The sequence below is a fragment of the Oncorhynchus mykiss genome, chromosome 21, assembly GCF_013265735.2.
Source record: "Oncorhynchus mykiss isolate Arlee chromosome 21, USDA_OmykA_1.1, whole genome shotgun sequence".
NCBI classification, from domain to species: domain Eukaryota; kingdom Metazoa; phylum Chordata; class Actinopteri; order Salmoniformes; family Salmonidae; genus Oncorhynchus; species Oncorhynchus mykiss.
The window spans coordinates 33,745,195-33,761,047 of NC_048585.1; the positions used below are offsets into that span (position 1 = coordinate 33,745,195).

The 15,853-nt window shown below is 42.0% G+C and overlaps 1 protein-coding gene across 3 annotated transcripts in view; it reads left to right on the forward strand.

Annotated features, from left to right (window-relative positions):
• Window positions 1-15,853, forward strand: part of LOC110500285 (chemokine-like protein TAFA-5) — a 159,556-nt gene that overhangs the window by 35,734 nt on the left and 107,969 nt on the right. The window contains exon 1 of one of the 3 annotated variants that reach the window (XM_036957698.1): window positions 4,365-5,383. The exons of the other annotated variants lie outside the window; for them this stretch is intronic. Coding sequence (XP_036813593.1) covers window positions 5,293-5,383 — 91 coding nt within the window. The 5' untranslated portion in view covers window positions 4,365-5,292. Of the gene's footprint in view, window positions 1-4,364; window positions 5,384-15,853 lie in introns of those variants that run through there. 3 annotated transcript variants of the gene reach the window in all.

Sequence of the window (15,853 nt, forward strand, 5' to 3'; positions counted from 1 at the left end):
TTTTATCCTCCTATTTCTAGGGTTTGTAATACTTTATGCCATATGGTTTAAACATGTTCTGCAGTATGTTATCTGTAGCCCACATTTTTTCAATGTTTAAATAGTAATGCATTTGATTAATCTACTGTTTTAAAGATTAATACACCTACAATAGCATATGTGTGTATGCGACCAATGCGATGTAATTTGATTTGATTTGGAGGATCATTTGATTTCCAGTTTTTAAGTAAAAGTTTTTTCAAAATGGTTCAACTCTTATTTCTGTAGCAATTAATCAAACTGCTCCTCTGAATTCCGTCGAGCGATTCTCCTGCAGTGGACTTCTAACAAGCATTGAGACAAAAGCAGAATTGGACAGACAATATGGCCTAATTCTTGATCATGTCATCTTTATAGAGTATTGTCCATGTAGAAGATAATGGGGAATACCGTGAATATAAAAGCTTTGCTGCTGTGAGTTTTATGGCCTTGATGGCCTTAATGGCATGGGCCATGGTTTGGCCGACGACCTGAACAGAACAGAGGACAAAGCAAGCAATGCCTCGCTTAGCTCCGGGTAGGGAGACACAGAGAGGAGAGAAAGGAAGGAAGGCAGGTGGAACAAGGAGGCAGGCTACAGACAGTATAACACTCAAATAAGGCTCTCTGTAGGACTCTAACTCTTGTTTCTGGACAAAACTGGACACTGTAACAAGGCTTTGTAGCTGTACTCCTACTCATGCATTTGCTGCAGAAACCTGGACTTTTAGCTTATATGTACTGTACAACAGTGTAATAAGGCTCTCTGGACTTTCGATGAAGAAATACTGTAAAGAGAAGGCCTATATTATGTATGCTTGAGGGTACTGTGCAGCTCAAGGATGTTTGACATGTTGCCCCTAAGCACTGATGCAGGGTCAGTTATCTATCATTCCCTTAATAGGTTAATAGGATTAGGCTTGGGGGTTATAGTAATATATAGTGACCGGCAATGACAGGGTTCACCATATTTAATGTAAGCCACTTTCCCCCAGCCCTCCACCCCCCCTGGCACACACACCCACCCCGCCCCCTTGGCAGACACCTTGTGGACAGGTCTCCGTTAATTGCTGTCCCACTGATTGATAGATTACAGCCTGAGAATGGAAGAGGCTGGGAGGAGAGCGCTCTCTCTCTCTCTCTCTCTCTCTCTCTCTCTCTCGCTCTCTCTGCAAAGGCAGCATCAAACATGGATGCCCTTGTTGTTAACACCTCCTCCACTCCCCACCCACACCATTAATTAGCGGTGAAATAGCTGCAGGAGCCAAGTTATTGACACTGCAAACTGTTTGTTTGGATGAACTTCAATCCCTATGCACAGTATATAAGTGGTGTCACTTGTTTATAGTCTCTATAGATGGATAGGCTGCAGAATATAAGAATTGCCACAGACCCATCAAGGGTTTTGGAAATGGGATGAACACTGTTTTGCAGGAGATATTGCATGTGATTGGCCCATATTCTTGTATTGAAAAATAATTTAACTTGAAATAATCTGTGCAAATCTGTCTTTGAAATATAATGTATATAGGCTACTAAAGGCACACGCTGGGTGCTAGGCTATATTTGAAATAGAAAACAAAGAAAAAAATGCATTCACATTCCATTGGACATGCCCTAAGGCATGGGTGTCAAACTCTGGCCCGTGGGCTAAATTTGGCCCGCGGGGTAATTATATTTGGCCCGCGAGACAATACCAAATTACTACTAGAGCTGGCCCGCCGGTATTATACAGCGCATTCACCACTAATACTACGAATCCCATAATGCTCTGCTGTTTTCGCGCGCCAATCAGGACAGGACCCAGAAACGCTCTCTCCTCTGTGACAGTAGTCAAAGCAACATAGACGCTACAACTGTCAGCGAGCTAACCCTTCCCAAAAAATGGCGAAAAGAAAGGCAGAAAACAGGAGCTTTCTGGACAAGTGGGAGGCAGAATATCTGTTTACATATGTAAAAGACAAACCTGTTTGTCTTGTTTGTGGAGTCAACGTGGCTATAAGTAAGGAGTACAACATTAGACGACACTATGAAACGAAACACCATGACAAATACAAGGACCTGGACATGACTCAAAGGAGCCAGAAAGTAGAGGAGATGAAAAGAAGTTTGGTTTCACAACAGAATATGTTTAAAAAAGCCACATCACAAAGCGAGGCTGCTGTAAAGGCTAGTTATATAGTGGCAGCAGAGATCGCAAAATCAGCCCGGCCCTTTAATGAGGGAGAGTTCATGAAAAAGTGCATGATGAAGGTTTGTGACCTCGTATGCCCAGAGAAAAAACAAGCATTTTCAAACGTGAGCCTGAGCAGGAACACAGTAGCTGATCGCACATGTGATCTTGCCACCAATCTGTATGACCAGCTGATGGAAAAGGGAAAAGATTTTGTTGCGTTCTCCCTCGCTGTGGATGAGAGCTGCGACGCATCTGATACTGCTCAGCTGTCAGTCTTCATCCGTGGAGTGGACTCAAATCTGTGTGTTGCGGAGGAGCTATTAGGATTCAAATCAATGCATGGCACAACCACAGGAAAGGAAATCTTTGAGGAGGTTTCCAAATGTGTAACTGAAATAAAGCTGCCGTGGGATAAACTCGTTGGATTAACGACAGATGGTGCGCCAGCGATGTGCGGTAAAAAGAGTGGACTGGTGGGCATGGTTCGGGAGAAGATGCGGGAAGAGAACTGTGCAGGTGAGCTAACTGTTTACCACTGCATCATACATCAGGAAGCACTGTGTGCCAAAGCCCTAAAGATGGAACATGTTATGACCACAGTAACACAGGTAGTTAACTTTATAAGAGCCAAAGGTCTAAATCACCGCCAGTTTAAATCTTTTCTGGAGGAGTGTGGTTCGGAATACGCAGACGTGCCGTATCACACAGAGGTGAGATGGCTAAGCAGAGGAAAAGTACTGAACAGATGTTTCGAGCTGCGTGAGGAAATATGTAAATTCCTGGAAACCAAAGGGAAGGATACAGCAGAGCTCCGGGAGCAAAAGTTCCTGTGTGAGCTGGCCTTTCTCTGTGACATCTCGAGCCATCTCGATGCGCTGAACCTGCAGCTTCAGGGGCGGGGGCGCATCATCACAGACATGTACGCTGCAGTGAGGGCCTTCAAAACTAAACTGTGCCTGTGGGAGAATCAGATGCTGCAAGGAAACCCTTGCCATTTTCCCTGCTGCCAATCCATAAAAGCGCAGATCTCTACCGCCGTGTTCCCATGCGCACAGTTTGCTGAAAAACTCAGTGTTCTCGCCGCTGAGTTTAGCCGGCGATTTGCCGACTTCGATGCCCAGAAATGCAAGTTTGAACTGCTTAGTAATCCCTTCGCAGTTGATGTGGAAAATGCACCAACCAACATCCAAATGGAGCTGATTGAACTCCAGTGCAACGACACGCTGAAGTCAAAGTATGATGCTGTGGGCGCCGCACAGTTTCCACGGTTCATCCCTGACACAATGCCTCAGCTCCGCACCCAAGCTGCTCAGATGCTCTCCATGTTCGGCAGCACTTATCTATGTGAGCAACTTTTCTCCTCGATGAAGTTGACCAAAACAACTCACAGGAGACGTCTGACTGATGAACATCTTCGCTCGATACTGAGGATTTCTTCAGCTCAGAGCTTGAGCCCAGACATTGATGAACTAGCATCCAAGAAGAGATGCCAGGTATCTGGCTTGGGCACATCAGATTAGACCAGTGTGCAATAATTAACGTTTTCTTTATGCACTTTTTCTTGCTACAAGGCATGGGCTTGAATGGTTGATTGATTTATTATCATTTTATTTGTAAAATTATTAGCCAGTGGAAAAAGTTTATTTTGGTATTTAAATCAGAAGGCTGCAAATAGAAAAGAGGCATACAATTTTTATTTAAATTGTATTTATTTAATAAATGAATGCCATTGATGTGTTTTTTCATTTGAAATTCGATTTTGCATGTCTCCACTATTAAATTATATATTGTATGGTAATAAGCGATGCTTGTTCCATATTCAATGTTAAAACAAAACTTGTTTGGGTTCATATTAAAAGGTTAATTTGTTCAATGTTGGCCCGTGACTTTGTTCAGGTTTTACATTTTGTCCCACTGGGTATTTGAGTTTGACACCCCTGCCCTAAGGTATTACAACTGTAGTTCACCAAACGCAGAATAGGGACACTGTAATTAGCGAGTTTACAACGAGCAATGCAGTGTTTTTAATCTGCCAACCATCCCCGTTCCTCCTCAATCCCCTCCACGCGCACGCCTCTTCTCTTCTCCTCACACTGCCTCTGTGAAATCGCCCGAAGAAACATATTTCTGGAGGAGTTGTTGTGACGTCACTCACCGGGAGCGCACAGAGCAGGGAGAGAGAAAGTCGCGTCTGTAGACTTTATATGCGGCTGCCTGACGAAGAAAAGCGGCAAGCCCGAAGAACCGGCACTGAGATCAGGGATGGTGATGCCGATATATACTGTGTCATCATCATCACTAACGGACAAATGTATCGAAATCCAGAAGTAGATAAAGCAACTAAACCGGATACGCTCTATTGCGCGTTTGTTTTTAGTTTTTTTTTTATCCGTTAAAGGTCGGGAGGTATCGCTTCCAAATCGAAAGAGATACGAGCATCTTTCATGATCTACATGGAGAACAACAAAGACGAGAGGTATCCACAGATGATGAGCTATCCCTGTGCGTAAAATGGCAAGCGTGCTATCTGGCTGAAACGGAATGGATATATACCCTACTGCATAGCGACATAGACGTGCTGCCTGCCTCTGAGTCAATTCCTGCGCGGGAGTTGTGTGGAACATGTACTGGAGGAGAGTGGTGATCAGCGCACCGAATTACCGTATCCGCGCACAGCAGTCAGAGAGAGGGGGCGAATAGAAAGCTGCTGGTGAGCCTGTGGTGACCGAGTCACGGACGCGGGCTGAAGTGGTAGTGGGAATGCCAGCACTTCAAACGATGGGGCTTTAACAGCCCCGCTTCATACTGATGCACCAAACACTTCAATTTTGACCCAGCACTGAGTCCTTTTCCACGGCCATGATCATCTGTTTTTCCCCTCAACTGACGGATTGACTAGTATTTTTATTCGCCCCAGCTATTTCTGAAGGGGGATTTATTTTGTGCATTCCACACGTGTTGTAGACTGTTTTCTCTTATTTTTGGGGGGTGAGAAGCATTGCGCTGGATGGGAGCAGAATGGAAGGCTGTGTGTGTCTCTGAAGACTGCTGGCCTCTCTCCTCGGGTGTTAATAAGCCGTCGCCACTCGCCAGCCAGGATGCAGCTTCTTAGAGTTGCGTGGGCTTTAGCGGGAGCGGCAATCTGTTGTTTTGTTGTTCTTCTCATCCACTCACGCTTGCTCAAAGAAGGTAATTGTTTATGTAAATGATTCCAGACCATTATATAATGGATTTGTCATATTACATAGCTCTGTTTTCATGTCGCCTGTCTATACTGTAGCCCACTCACTGTCTTTCATATATCAAGTCTCCTAGCCCTAGATGACATCAGATAAGAGCCTCGTACAGAATGCGTCTTTGGCTCTCAAGCTTAATCAACTTTTCCATGGCGTAAACCTGCTGGATTTGACCCCAAGCCAAAACATACAATTCGATTCGATAATATCAATATCTATCTATTTGATGAATGTGAACACTTCCATGGTCTGATTGTCACCAGCAATACTTTCCTACTGGTTAATGGCAACAAGTTATAGACCTATCCAATCGATCCAATTATATTTATTATATATTTTTTGTAATTTACCAACTAAAAATAACAGAAGATAAATACATTGATACTGTATATAACGTTAATATATGGATACTATCCCGTTTCAATAGATAGTGTGATTTAAAGTTGAGTTCTTCAATAGATGGCACTATAGTCTAGCTTTAGGGTAAGGCTGAGGTCAAACAATTATTATTTCCTCCAATTAGCCTGCTGTTATTCTTGTTGTCATGCTTCATGCCTTGACCACTGGATACAATCCATCCCTGCTAAACATTCATTCACCTTATGGCGAAGCGCTAGTTACAAATCTTAGTGTTGCCCTCTGCAGTATTGCTCTGTGGTTTATATTATGGCCTGCATTAATGTCGTTTATAAATGTATAGGGAGCTGTTTTTATTGTACAGCTTTTAAGACAATTAATTTGTTTTCATTTGCACACATTCTCCAGTTGTTTTGATTTCATTTTTTATTTGAACCCCAAATAACCCTGGATATCACATTGGTAAAGCTTTGAATGTGCATTCTATGCACAAACCGCCATGCCTTTTCTCTCATGTCTGGCCTGAGGCGAGGGGCGCTGTTTGTGTGTGGGTGTGTGGCAGGCAGCAGGGTCCTTAGGTTACGACTCGGCCAGGCTCCTCTCCTCACTGTCAGTAGAAAGGCAGGTCAACCGGTGGCAAATGGTCTCTCTCTCTATGGCATCTCTGAGCCACATGGTGGAAAGATATATTCATGCGTGCCAAGTGAGAGAGACTTTTACTGTTAGTCTTGTGCCGACAGGGCTAAAGGGGCTGTCAGGGCTCTGAGCTCTGACTAACGTTACAGCCCAAATCATCCACATCCACCCAACTGAATTCATGTGGCGTGTGATAGGCCAGGGCATGGTATTCTTCTGGAATGGGAATGTGATAGGCAGCATATCATAGGCTGTGCTATTCTTCCGGAAAGCCAAATTAATACACAAATGCAATATATCTTAGCTTCCTGGTCAATGAGTTTGTGATCGTGACCAAGGCTACATTTGTCCATGTTCAATAGCATTTTGTGAATATCATTATGTTCCTTTCCACAACACAAAAATAGCAAATTGGTTCGCTAACACTTCTTTTATGTTTAGAAAACATGTATTTTATGTCCTGTAGCCTTTGGTTATTTTGTTCATGTTGTTAGCTTTAATATATCAGAGGTTTGGAATTGGAAGTCTATTGTGGAAGGTATTTTTCTTGAAATATATGCAAGGAAGCAGGAAGAGGCATACAAAGGAAGCTGGGACCATGTTCCCTTTGTGCTGTTAGAATTGCCAAGGTCAAAACGCACGGTAGGCTACAGAATAAAAAACACGCTGCTGATATAATGAATTCAAAGGAACTGCATTAACTGCTTATTCTATTGGGGCCAGAATAATATGATTTTGCTCATACAGTTGCTAGTAGCTACAATCTTTTGAAATGTTCTCAGTCATAATGACATATTTCCACATCTCTTTGCATTGAATGTTAACGAACCAAAACATGAACATGTATTTTTTCCAAATGAAATAAATAAGTGCTATATTTAGCTTCCCCAGCATGACAAATAACTAACATATACAGGCAAGCAGGACTCTATATACAGTGCATTCGGAAGTATTCAGACCCCTTCCCATTTTCCACATTTTGTTATGTTACAGCCTTATTCTAATATTTATTAAACACATTTTTTTCCTCATCAATCTACACACAATACCCCATAATGACAAAGCAAAAACAGTTTTTTAGAAATCTTTGCAAAGGTATAAGAAAAATATATAAACACTACCATTCAAAAGTTTGGGGTCACTTAGAAATGTCCTTGTTTTTGAAAGAAAAGCATATTTTTTTTGTCCATTAAAATAACATCAAATTCTTCAGAAATACAGTGGCGACATTGTTAATGTAGTAAATGACTATTGTAGCTGGAAACTGCAGATTTTATATTGAATATTTATATAGGCTTACAGAGGCCCATTATCAGCAACCATCACTCCTGTGTTCCAATGGCATGTTGTGTTAGCTAATCCATGTTAATAATTTTAAAAGGCTAATTGACCATTAGAAAACCCTTTGAAAATTCATTTTTCAACCACTCCTCAAATTTCTTGTTAGCAAATTATAGTTTTGGCAAGTCGATTCGGACATCTACTTTGTACATGACACAAGTAATTTTTCCAACAATTGTTTACAGACAGATTATTTCACTTATAATTCACTGTATCACAATTCCAGTTGGTCCGAAGTTTACATACACTAAGTTGACTGTGCCTTTAAACAGCTGTCATGGTTTAAAAAGCTTCTGATAGGCTAATTGACATCATTTGAGTCAATTGGAGGTGTACCTGTGGGATGTATTTCAAGGCCTAACTTCAAACTCAGAGCCTCTTTGCTTGACATCATGGGAAAATCTAAAGAAATCCGCCAAGACCTCAGAAAATAAATTGTAGACCACCACAAGTCTGGTTCATCATTGGGAGCCATTTCCAAACACCTGAAGGTACCACGTTCATCTGTACAAACAATAGTACGCATGTATAAACACTATGGGATTACGCAGCCGTCATACCGCTCAGGAAGGAGACGTGTTCTGTCTCCTAGAGATGAACGTACTTTGGTGCGAAAAGTGCAAATCAATCTCAGAACATTAGCAAAGGACCTTGTGAAGATGCTGGAGAAAACAGGTACAAAATAATCTATATCCACAGTAAAATGAGTCCTTTATCGACATAACCTGAAAGGCCGCTCAGGAAAGAAGAAGCCACTGCTCCAAAACCGCCATAAAAATGCCAGACTACGGTTTGCAACTGCACATGGGGACAAAGATCATCATGATGAAACAAAAATAGAACTGTTTGGCCATAATGAACATCATTATGTTTGGAGGAAAAAGGGGGAGGCTTGCAAGCTGAAGAACACCATCCCAACCGTAAAGCACGGGAGTGGCAGCATCATGTTGTGGGGGTGCTTTGCTGCAGGAGAGACTGGTGCACTTCACAAAATAAATTATGTGGATACATTGAAGAAACATCTGGAAGGCAACCTGAAACGTTAGACCCAAGTTAATTGTTTAACTTGAGTCTAACATTTCGTCGCCTTCCACAAGCTTATGGAAAAAGGCAATGCTACCAAATACGAATTGAGTGTATGTAAACTTCAGACCCACTGGGAATGTGATGAAAGAAATAAAACTGAATATATCATTCTCTCTACTATTATTCTGACATTTCACGTTCTTAAAAGAAAGTGGTGTTCCTAACTGACCTAAGACAGGGAATTTTTACTAGGATTAAATATCAGGAATTGTGAAAAGCTGAGTTTAAATGTATTTGTCTAAAGTGTATGTAAACTTCTGACTTCAACTGTATATTGGCAGCACCCTGACATTTTAATGTAAATAAAAGGAAACAAATGTCACCATTTCTGCATGTTTTCAGATATCAGCAGGGTGTCAGGACAGGGTATCTTAGGTAAGCATGCACATTGCATTGCTGGAATTTTGAACAGGCAGGAGAGAGGTTGCAAGTTGCATAATATGGCACTGCATCTTAATTTTTATTCACCCTTTATTTTACCGAGTAAGTTGACGAGAACTCATTCTCATTTACAGCAACAACCTGGGGAATGATTACAGGGGAGAGGAGGGGCGATGAATGCAAGCCAATTGGAAGCTGGGGATGATTAGGTGGACATGATGGTATGAGTGCCAGATTGGGAATTTAACCAGGACACCAGGGTTAACACCCTTACTCTTTCGATAAGTGCCATGGGATCTTTAGTGACCACAGAGAGTCAGGGCACCCGTTTAACGTCCCATCCGAAAGACAGCACCTTACATCGGGCAATGTCCCCAATCACTGCCTTGGGGCATTGGCATATTGTTTTAGACCAGAGGAAAGAGTGCCTCCGATTGGCCCTCCAACACCAATTCCAGCAGCATCTGGTTCGACTAGGACTCCCACCATCCAGGTGACCGACCAGGACCTGCTTAGCTTCAGAGGCAAGCTAGCAGTGGGATGCAGGGTGGTATGCTGCTGGCCTCATGAGTTGAGGATGTGGAGATGGAGGTGGAGGATTTAGAATGCCACATTATATAATCCTATGCAATGGCTCACCTATGACTATGACAATGACTAAATAATCCTTAATTTAACCCATGAAGTCCCTGACTCTGACACTGTTTAAATTGAGCATTTTGGACTGATTTTACATGTCTGTCATTTAACTAATTTGACTGACAAATTCACTTAAGATCTGATTCAGCTAGTAAATCAATAAATACAGTTTACCAAGACATTTGTTACAGACCACCAATAAGAAAAGGACGCCTAGAGTGACAGTGGAATGGGGAACCTCTCCATTGGGAGTTCAGTAATAAGAAACCTCCCCTAAATTCCCTTCCTCTCTACTGTCCCTTCTCTCTGTGCCAGACCAGTCTTCATCCATTGATTTAATTGATGTCTCACAGTTTGGCACGTGGTGTGGTATGGTATGGTGTGTCGGAGAGAACAATGACATAGGGATTGTGGGGATATGGATGAGGTGGGAAGGGGGGCAAGAACAGTTTGACATAATATTTGACAAACAATTTGACATGTAGCATTATAGTGTCTAAGTGAAAGGAGTGTGATCCTCTGGTGTGTGTTTGTCTTTGTGATACCCAGATTGCATATTTAAGGTGAAAGTGCTGGTAAACATTATAGTGTAGTTACCGTGGCATAGTAGTGTGACTTACATGTACAGCATGTACAAATGGCAGGCGCATTCACCAATGTTGCTCTTCCTCACAAAGATGCTTAAACCTGCAGAAAGAAAAGGAGGGATTTGGTTGTTTTGCCCTTGAGCACTGCATACCTCCAGGCTGATGTGATGAAGATAATACATTTGTTTAGCGTGCCAGTAATACTCCCATGCAGCACACACACAGGCAGACATGCACACACACAGGCAGACACACACACACACACAACACAGATGCAAATAAGAGCTCATGGTTATTGTACTCTATGCGGAAATCCCTATTTTGTCACCTCCAACTCTTTTTGTGTAAGTAAGGGGTACCTTACATCAAGGATTAGCAGTTGAATGTAATTATCTGAAAGGGGTTCGAATATACTGTAATTGACAACCTTAAGAATACAACAATAACTGATTGAATTAGTGAAAAATCAGGTCATATGAATCGAAGATAATTGAAAATATAGATTTGTTGTGGTATTTGTTATCTAGTCACAATTCAGATAAAACAGCCCCGGGTTATGGCTAGGGTTGGACAGAATCCAGATTTGTATTTCCTCATACCATCCTTCTCTCATCACGGGATTACAGCATTACCGGCTTAATAAACAAGGGGATGCTAAAAACGCAAAAAAAAGGCCATTGGGTATCTATTAGCAGAATGCAAACAAAATTAGCACAAGTACTAGTGGATTTAATAGAGATTGCTATACTAAGGATCGCAAACAAAAATAAACTAATTGCAAAGACAGGCAATCCAGCTCATAATGTTATACAAGTGTAGGTAGTAGCTACCGAATGTCATTTTTGGTGAGCTTGGAAATTTGCAAGCTAATGTGAACGAGAGACATTGTGCAAACAAACACAGTTTTGAAAGCATGCTTGTCTGAAGGAAGAACAGCACTGGCTCTGGAGCAGCATGTGTACACGCTATGTCTGTGTGGAGTTTGGAGTTGCTAGGGCAACAGGCCTGCCTGCTCTGCTTGGAGAAGATGGGGGAGTAGCAGACTGAGGGTCCGAGAACAGAAAGGAGAAAAAAATACAAGGACAAAGATAGCAGTGGCAGCTGTAACTCATCCAAAGCGCTTTGACTTATCAAACATCGCAGAAAGCTAACACTGAATGATGCACCGTCTTCATATTAATTCAGACACTTACAGTACTTGACTGACTAGCTGTGGTATTTACAAACAAACAAGTGACTGACTCAACTGTTCTGGGAAATTGCGGTAAGCTTCATAATGTGTGACAGGTGAAATGAAGAACGCAGTCTGCTTTATCTCCTAACGTATTTCACAAGTTGACTGCAGATATTAACTGAAAAAGTAGCTACAAATATTAAAATGTATAAAAAAAAACGTAAAATAAAAAAGTTTTGACGGTATTGAAAATCCACCCCGTGGCTATATCCAAATACCCCGGTATACGGTATTACACGGTATAGTGCCCAAGCCTAGTTGGTGGTGCAGTATTTGTAGCCTGCAGCATCTATTGCACCATATTTATTTAGGGTTTTATTGATTGCAGTTTCTCAGTGCCCTGAGGACAGTAAAATTCCCGTGTTAGGAAATAGCTAAGACTAATGTAAGTTGCCTGTGGAGTTATAGGGTTAGGCATAGGGCTAGGTTTTTATCAGAAAAGTGTTTGGGGTTTTGCGCTTCTTCCTTAGTTTGTCTCCAGTGAATAGCATTCATCTGATTTAAAAGGCTCCAGACCTAAGTGACCACTCTCTCCACCCCTGTTATGTCTGTCTATCTGCTTCAATTAAAAGTAGGCTTTAGGTACAGATCTACTGTAGTGGCAGCTTATCCTTCAGCAAATCCTCACCTTAACCTGAACCAATAGGGGTAAAACGCACCTGAACACCTTGAACATAGATCAGTGTTTAGTAGCAACTAGGGTCTCAGTAAAGCCCACAACAGTGGAGAGAGACACACACACACACACACACACACACACACACACACACAGCGGTAGAGAGGGAGGGAGCCACCCAGCCAGGTCCCTGAGGTTAGAGGCTTGGAGGGTTGTTTGTCTAATTGACTGTCAGGGAGTGGGAGGAGGATCTTCTCAGATCAGCGTTTTCCTCCAGGGGTGGAAACCAGGGGGTGCTCCTTCTCTATCTGTTGCATTGGCAACATATCAATCATTAGCATTTAAAAAGGAGGCAACTTATTCATTCCTCGTAAATAACTGAGATCATCAGCTGTAATGTAGCAGCACTACTGTAGCAGATCCATACTGAAACAGGAGTCAGCAGCACACCGTGTGTGTGTGTGTGCGCGCGCGCCTGCGAGTGTGTGTGTGCTTGCTCCACTCAATCTCTGTTTACATCCCCAGCTGATCCTACTCATAATAGGTGTATCGGCTACATTGAAAAGAGGGTTGCTTGTTGTTGTCGATCTACATTGACATAGATACATACAGTATATGCTTGAATGATAAAATTGCATTATACTGTATGGATAAAGTATTTTGAAGGAGTCTCAAAGTACCACTGTTGATTGCACTATTGTAGACATGTTAGTTTATATGGTATTCGTTTGTTTGTAGAACATTACCTTCTGTCTAACAGGGTAAAAACATACTCCACGTTTCACTGGAATGAATTGCATGTTTCTTTTAGCCGGAATAATCGAGACATCATCGATTTTAGCAAGGCCAGCCACAGTCTTTGTCTTGCCTGTCAGATTGTGTCTGAAGCAATTTCATAAAGATTTTCTGCAGCTGACTTGAAGCCAAACAGGCTCCTTCATGTCTCTCCACCCCCCTCCTGCATCTGTCAATGATCGCCAACTCTTTATTTTCAACTGAAAAACAAATTAAAAGAAATGACACAATGAATATCCTAAAACATTGGACGCCACATTCCCTTAGCTTGTTACGACTTGAATAGATTGAATGCTGAGAACAATTTCATCCTGACCCAAAGACAATGAAGGAAAATATTTTTTCTGTGAAGGCGTATGGGAAAAGTAATCATGACTGTCTACTTGAAGTACATACTCATCTACCTGGTCATTTTATTATGTGTGTCTGCATGACGGTCAGGTGGGGTGATGTAGATGTTAGTCATGTAGCTAAACTGCCAAAATCATGATTCAGTGATCAACTTATTAATTGACTCCGTTCTATGCTATTAGAATGATATGTGCTTCAACTGACATGATATTCAACTGCTATCTTAGCTACAGTGTTATTGGATCATAAAAATGTCCTATTTAATTTGTTCATTTGAAACTAATTTTAGGTTTGTTGTGGTAAAAGTGGGTTGCTTGCATTTAGCGTTAGGCTAGACCGTTAACATGGTTTGCAGTTAATAAATAGGAATGGACATTCAGTGCTGGCGTACCGTACATAGACATGGAAGTGTATGGCTGTATGAGTGCAATGTACTCCGGAGGTGTAAGGGCGACATTCTCTCTCTCTCTCTCTCTCTCTCTCTCTCTCTCTCTCTCTCTCTCTCTCTCTCTCTCTCTCTCTCTCTCTCTCTCTCTCTCTCTCTCTCTCTCTCTCTCTCTCTCTCTCTCTCTCTCTCTCTCTCTCTCTCTCTCTCTCTCTCTCTCTCTCTCTCTCTCTCTCTCTCTCTCTCTCTCTCTCTCTCTCTCTCTCTCTCTCTCTCTCTCTCTCTCTCTCTCTCTCTCTCTCTCTCTCTCTCTCTCTCTCTCTCTCTCTCTCTCTCTCTCTCTCTCTCTCTCTCTCTCTCTCTCTCTCTCTCTCTCTCTCTCTCTCTCTCTCTCTCTCTCTCTCTCTCTCTCTCTCTCTCTCTCTCTCTCTCTCTCTCTCTCTCTCTCTCTCTCTCTCTCTCTCTCTCTCTCTCTCTCTCTCTCTCTCTCTCTCTCTCTCTCTCTCTCTCTCTCTCTCTCTCTCTCTCTCTCTCTGGACGTCAGTAAATGGGAACATATAGTTTTACGCTCGTCTTTACAACCCTTTCAACACCCACAGAGAAAAAACAGACTGCTTTAGCTTAATCATTACTGTTCATTCCATATGGATGGAATAACTTAATTATTAGACAGACTGGGCTTGTTAAAACCGAGTCATAAATACAGAACGTTTTTCTTAGCTTCTGGGTCGAAGCCAAACTACTGCTAGTGCTAGCACCAGCAGGCGTTGAGTTCTGGCTGTTGATTAGGTGACACGCACACATGTATGCACGTGACATGCACACATGCATTGCATGCAGAAAAACACATAGGCATGCAGACGCAGACACGAACATAAAACACACACACACCTAATGTCTGTATAGAAACATGCAATAGGGCTGGGCTGGCCAGTCGGGTCAAAGCTTTCTACAATCTCAATATTTCTTCCCCTGAGTGGTACTCCATCCATTTGTTATGCGTTGGTGTGCATATTGGCAGGCTGATGGGTACTGCACCAACAATCTCTTTTTCTTCTCTTTGATATAACATTGACTTAAAACTCCCTTTGCACCTCGAGTCCACACATATATATCCCATGATGTTTCATATTGCAGGGAATAATCACAGTGGGGGAAAAATTATACAATCTCGGAGAGGATAGGACTCCGACAATGAGGTATCTGTGCCACAGAGAACACACAAGTGTGAACACACAAAAAAGACGAATAATGATATTTATACAGAAAATGAAATATGCCGGGCTTGCACATTTGCGTTGCTGAACAAACAATAAATTATACCTTGTTTTGCTACAGAAGCCCAATGATAATATCGCACCCAATGAGATAAAATAAATAGGGCTGCTTGGATGCAGATGTGAGAATGCCCTTGCTTAAACCAAATGGAAACAGAAACATTCACATGTAGGTCCTGTCATAGTGGGTTACCTCAAGCATACATTATGGCTACGGCTCTGCACAGCTCGCTGCAATGGGGTCAGTCTGTAAACGCACAACTTCACCTAGCCGGTGTGTCCGTGTTTGTCTCTTTAGCTCAGAGGAATCTCTATTCAGACCACACACACACACACACACACAAATGCCTGCATGAGCACACACACACACACACACACACACTGAAGAATCTCATATGCAGTGAGATATTAAGTGTACTCACTATAACCAAATCATTTTATGAACTTGCACAAGGCTTGAACTTCATAAAAAACTGTGCCAGAGAAAGGAAAATTAAGCCATGAAAATCTGTATATAGCCCCTCTGTATATAGCCTCCTTATTGTTATGTACATTGAACGTGTTACTTTTTGATTGATTAGATTTTTTTTTACTTTAGTTTATTTAGTAAATATTTGATTAACTCTATTTCTTGAACTGCATTGTTGGTTAAGGGCTTTTAAGTAAGCATTTCACGGTAAAGCCTACACATGTTGTATTCGGGCGGATGTGACAAATATTTAACATTTTTATTTGATT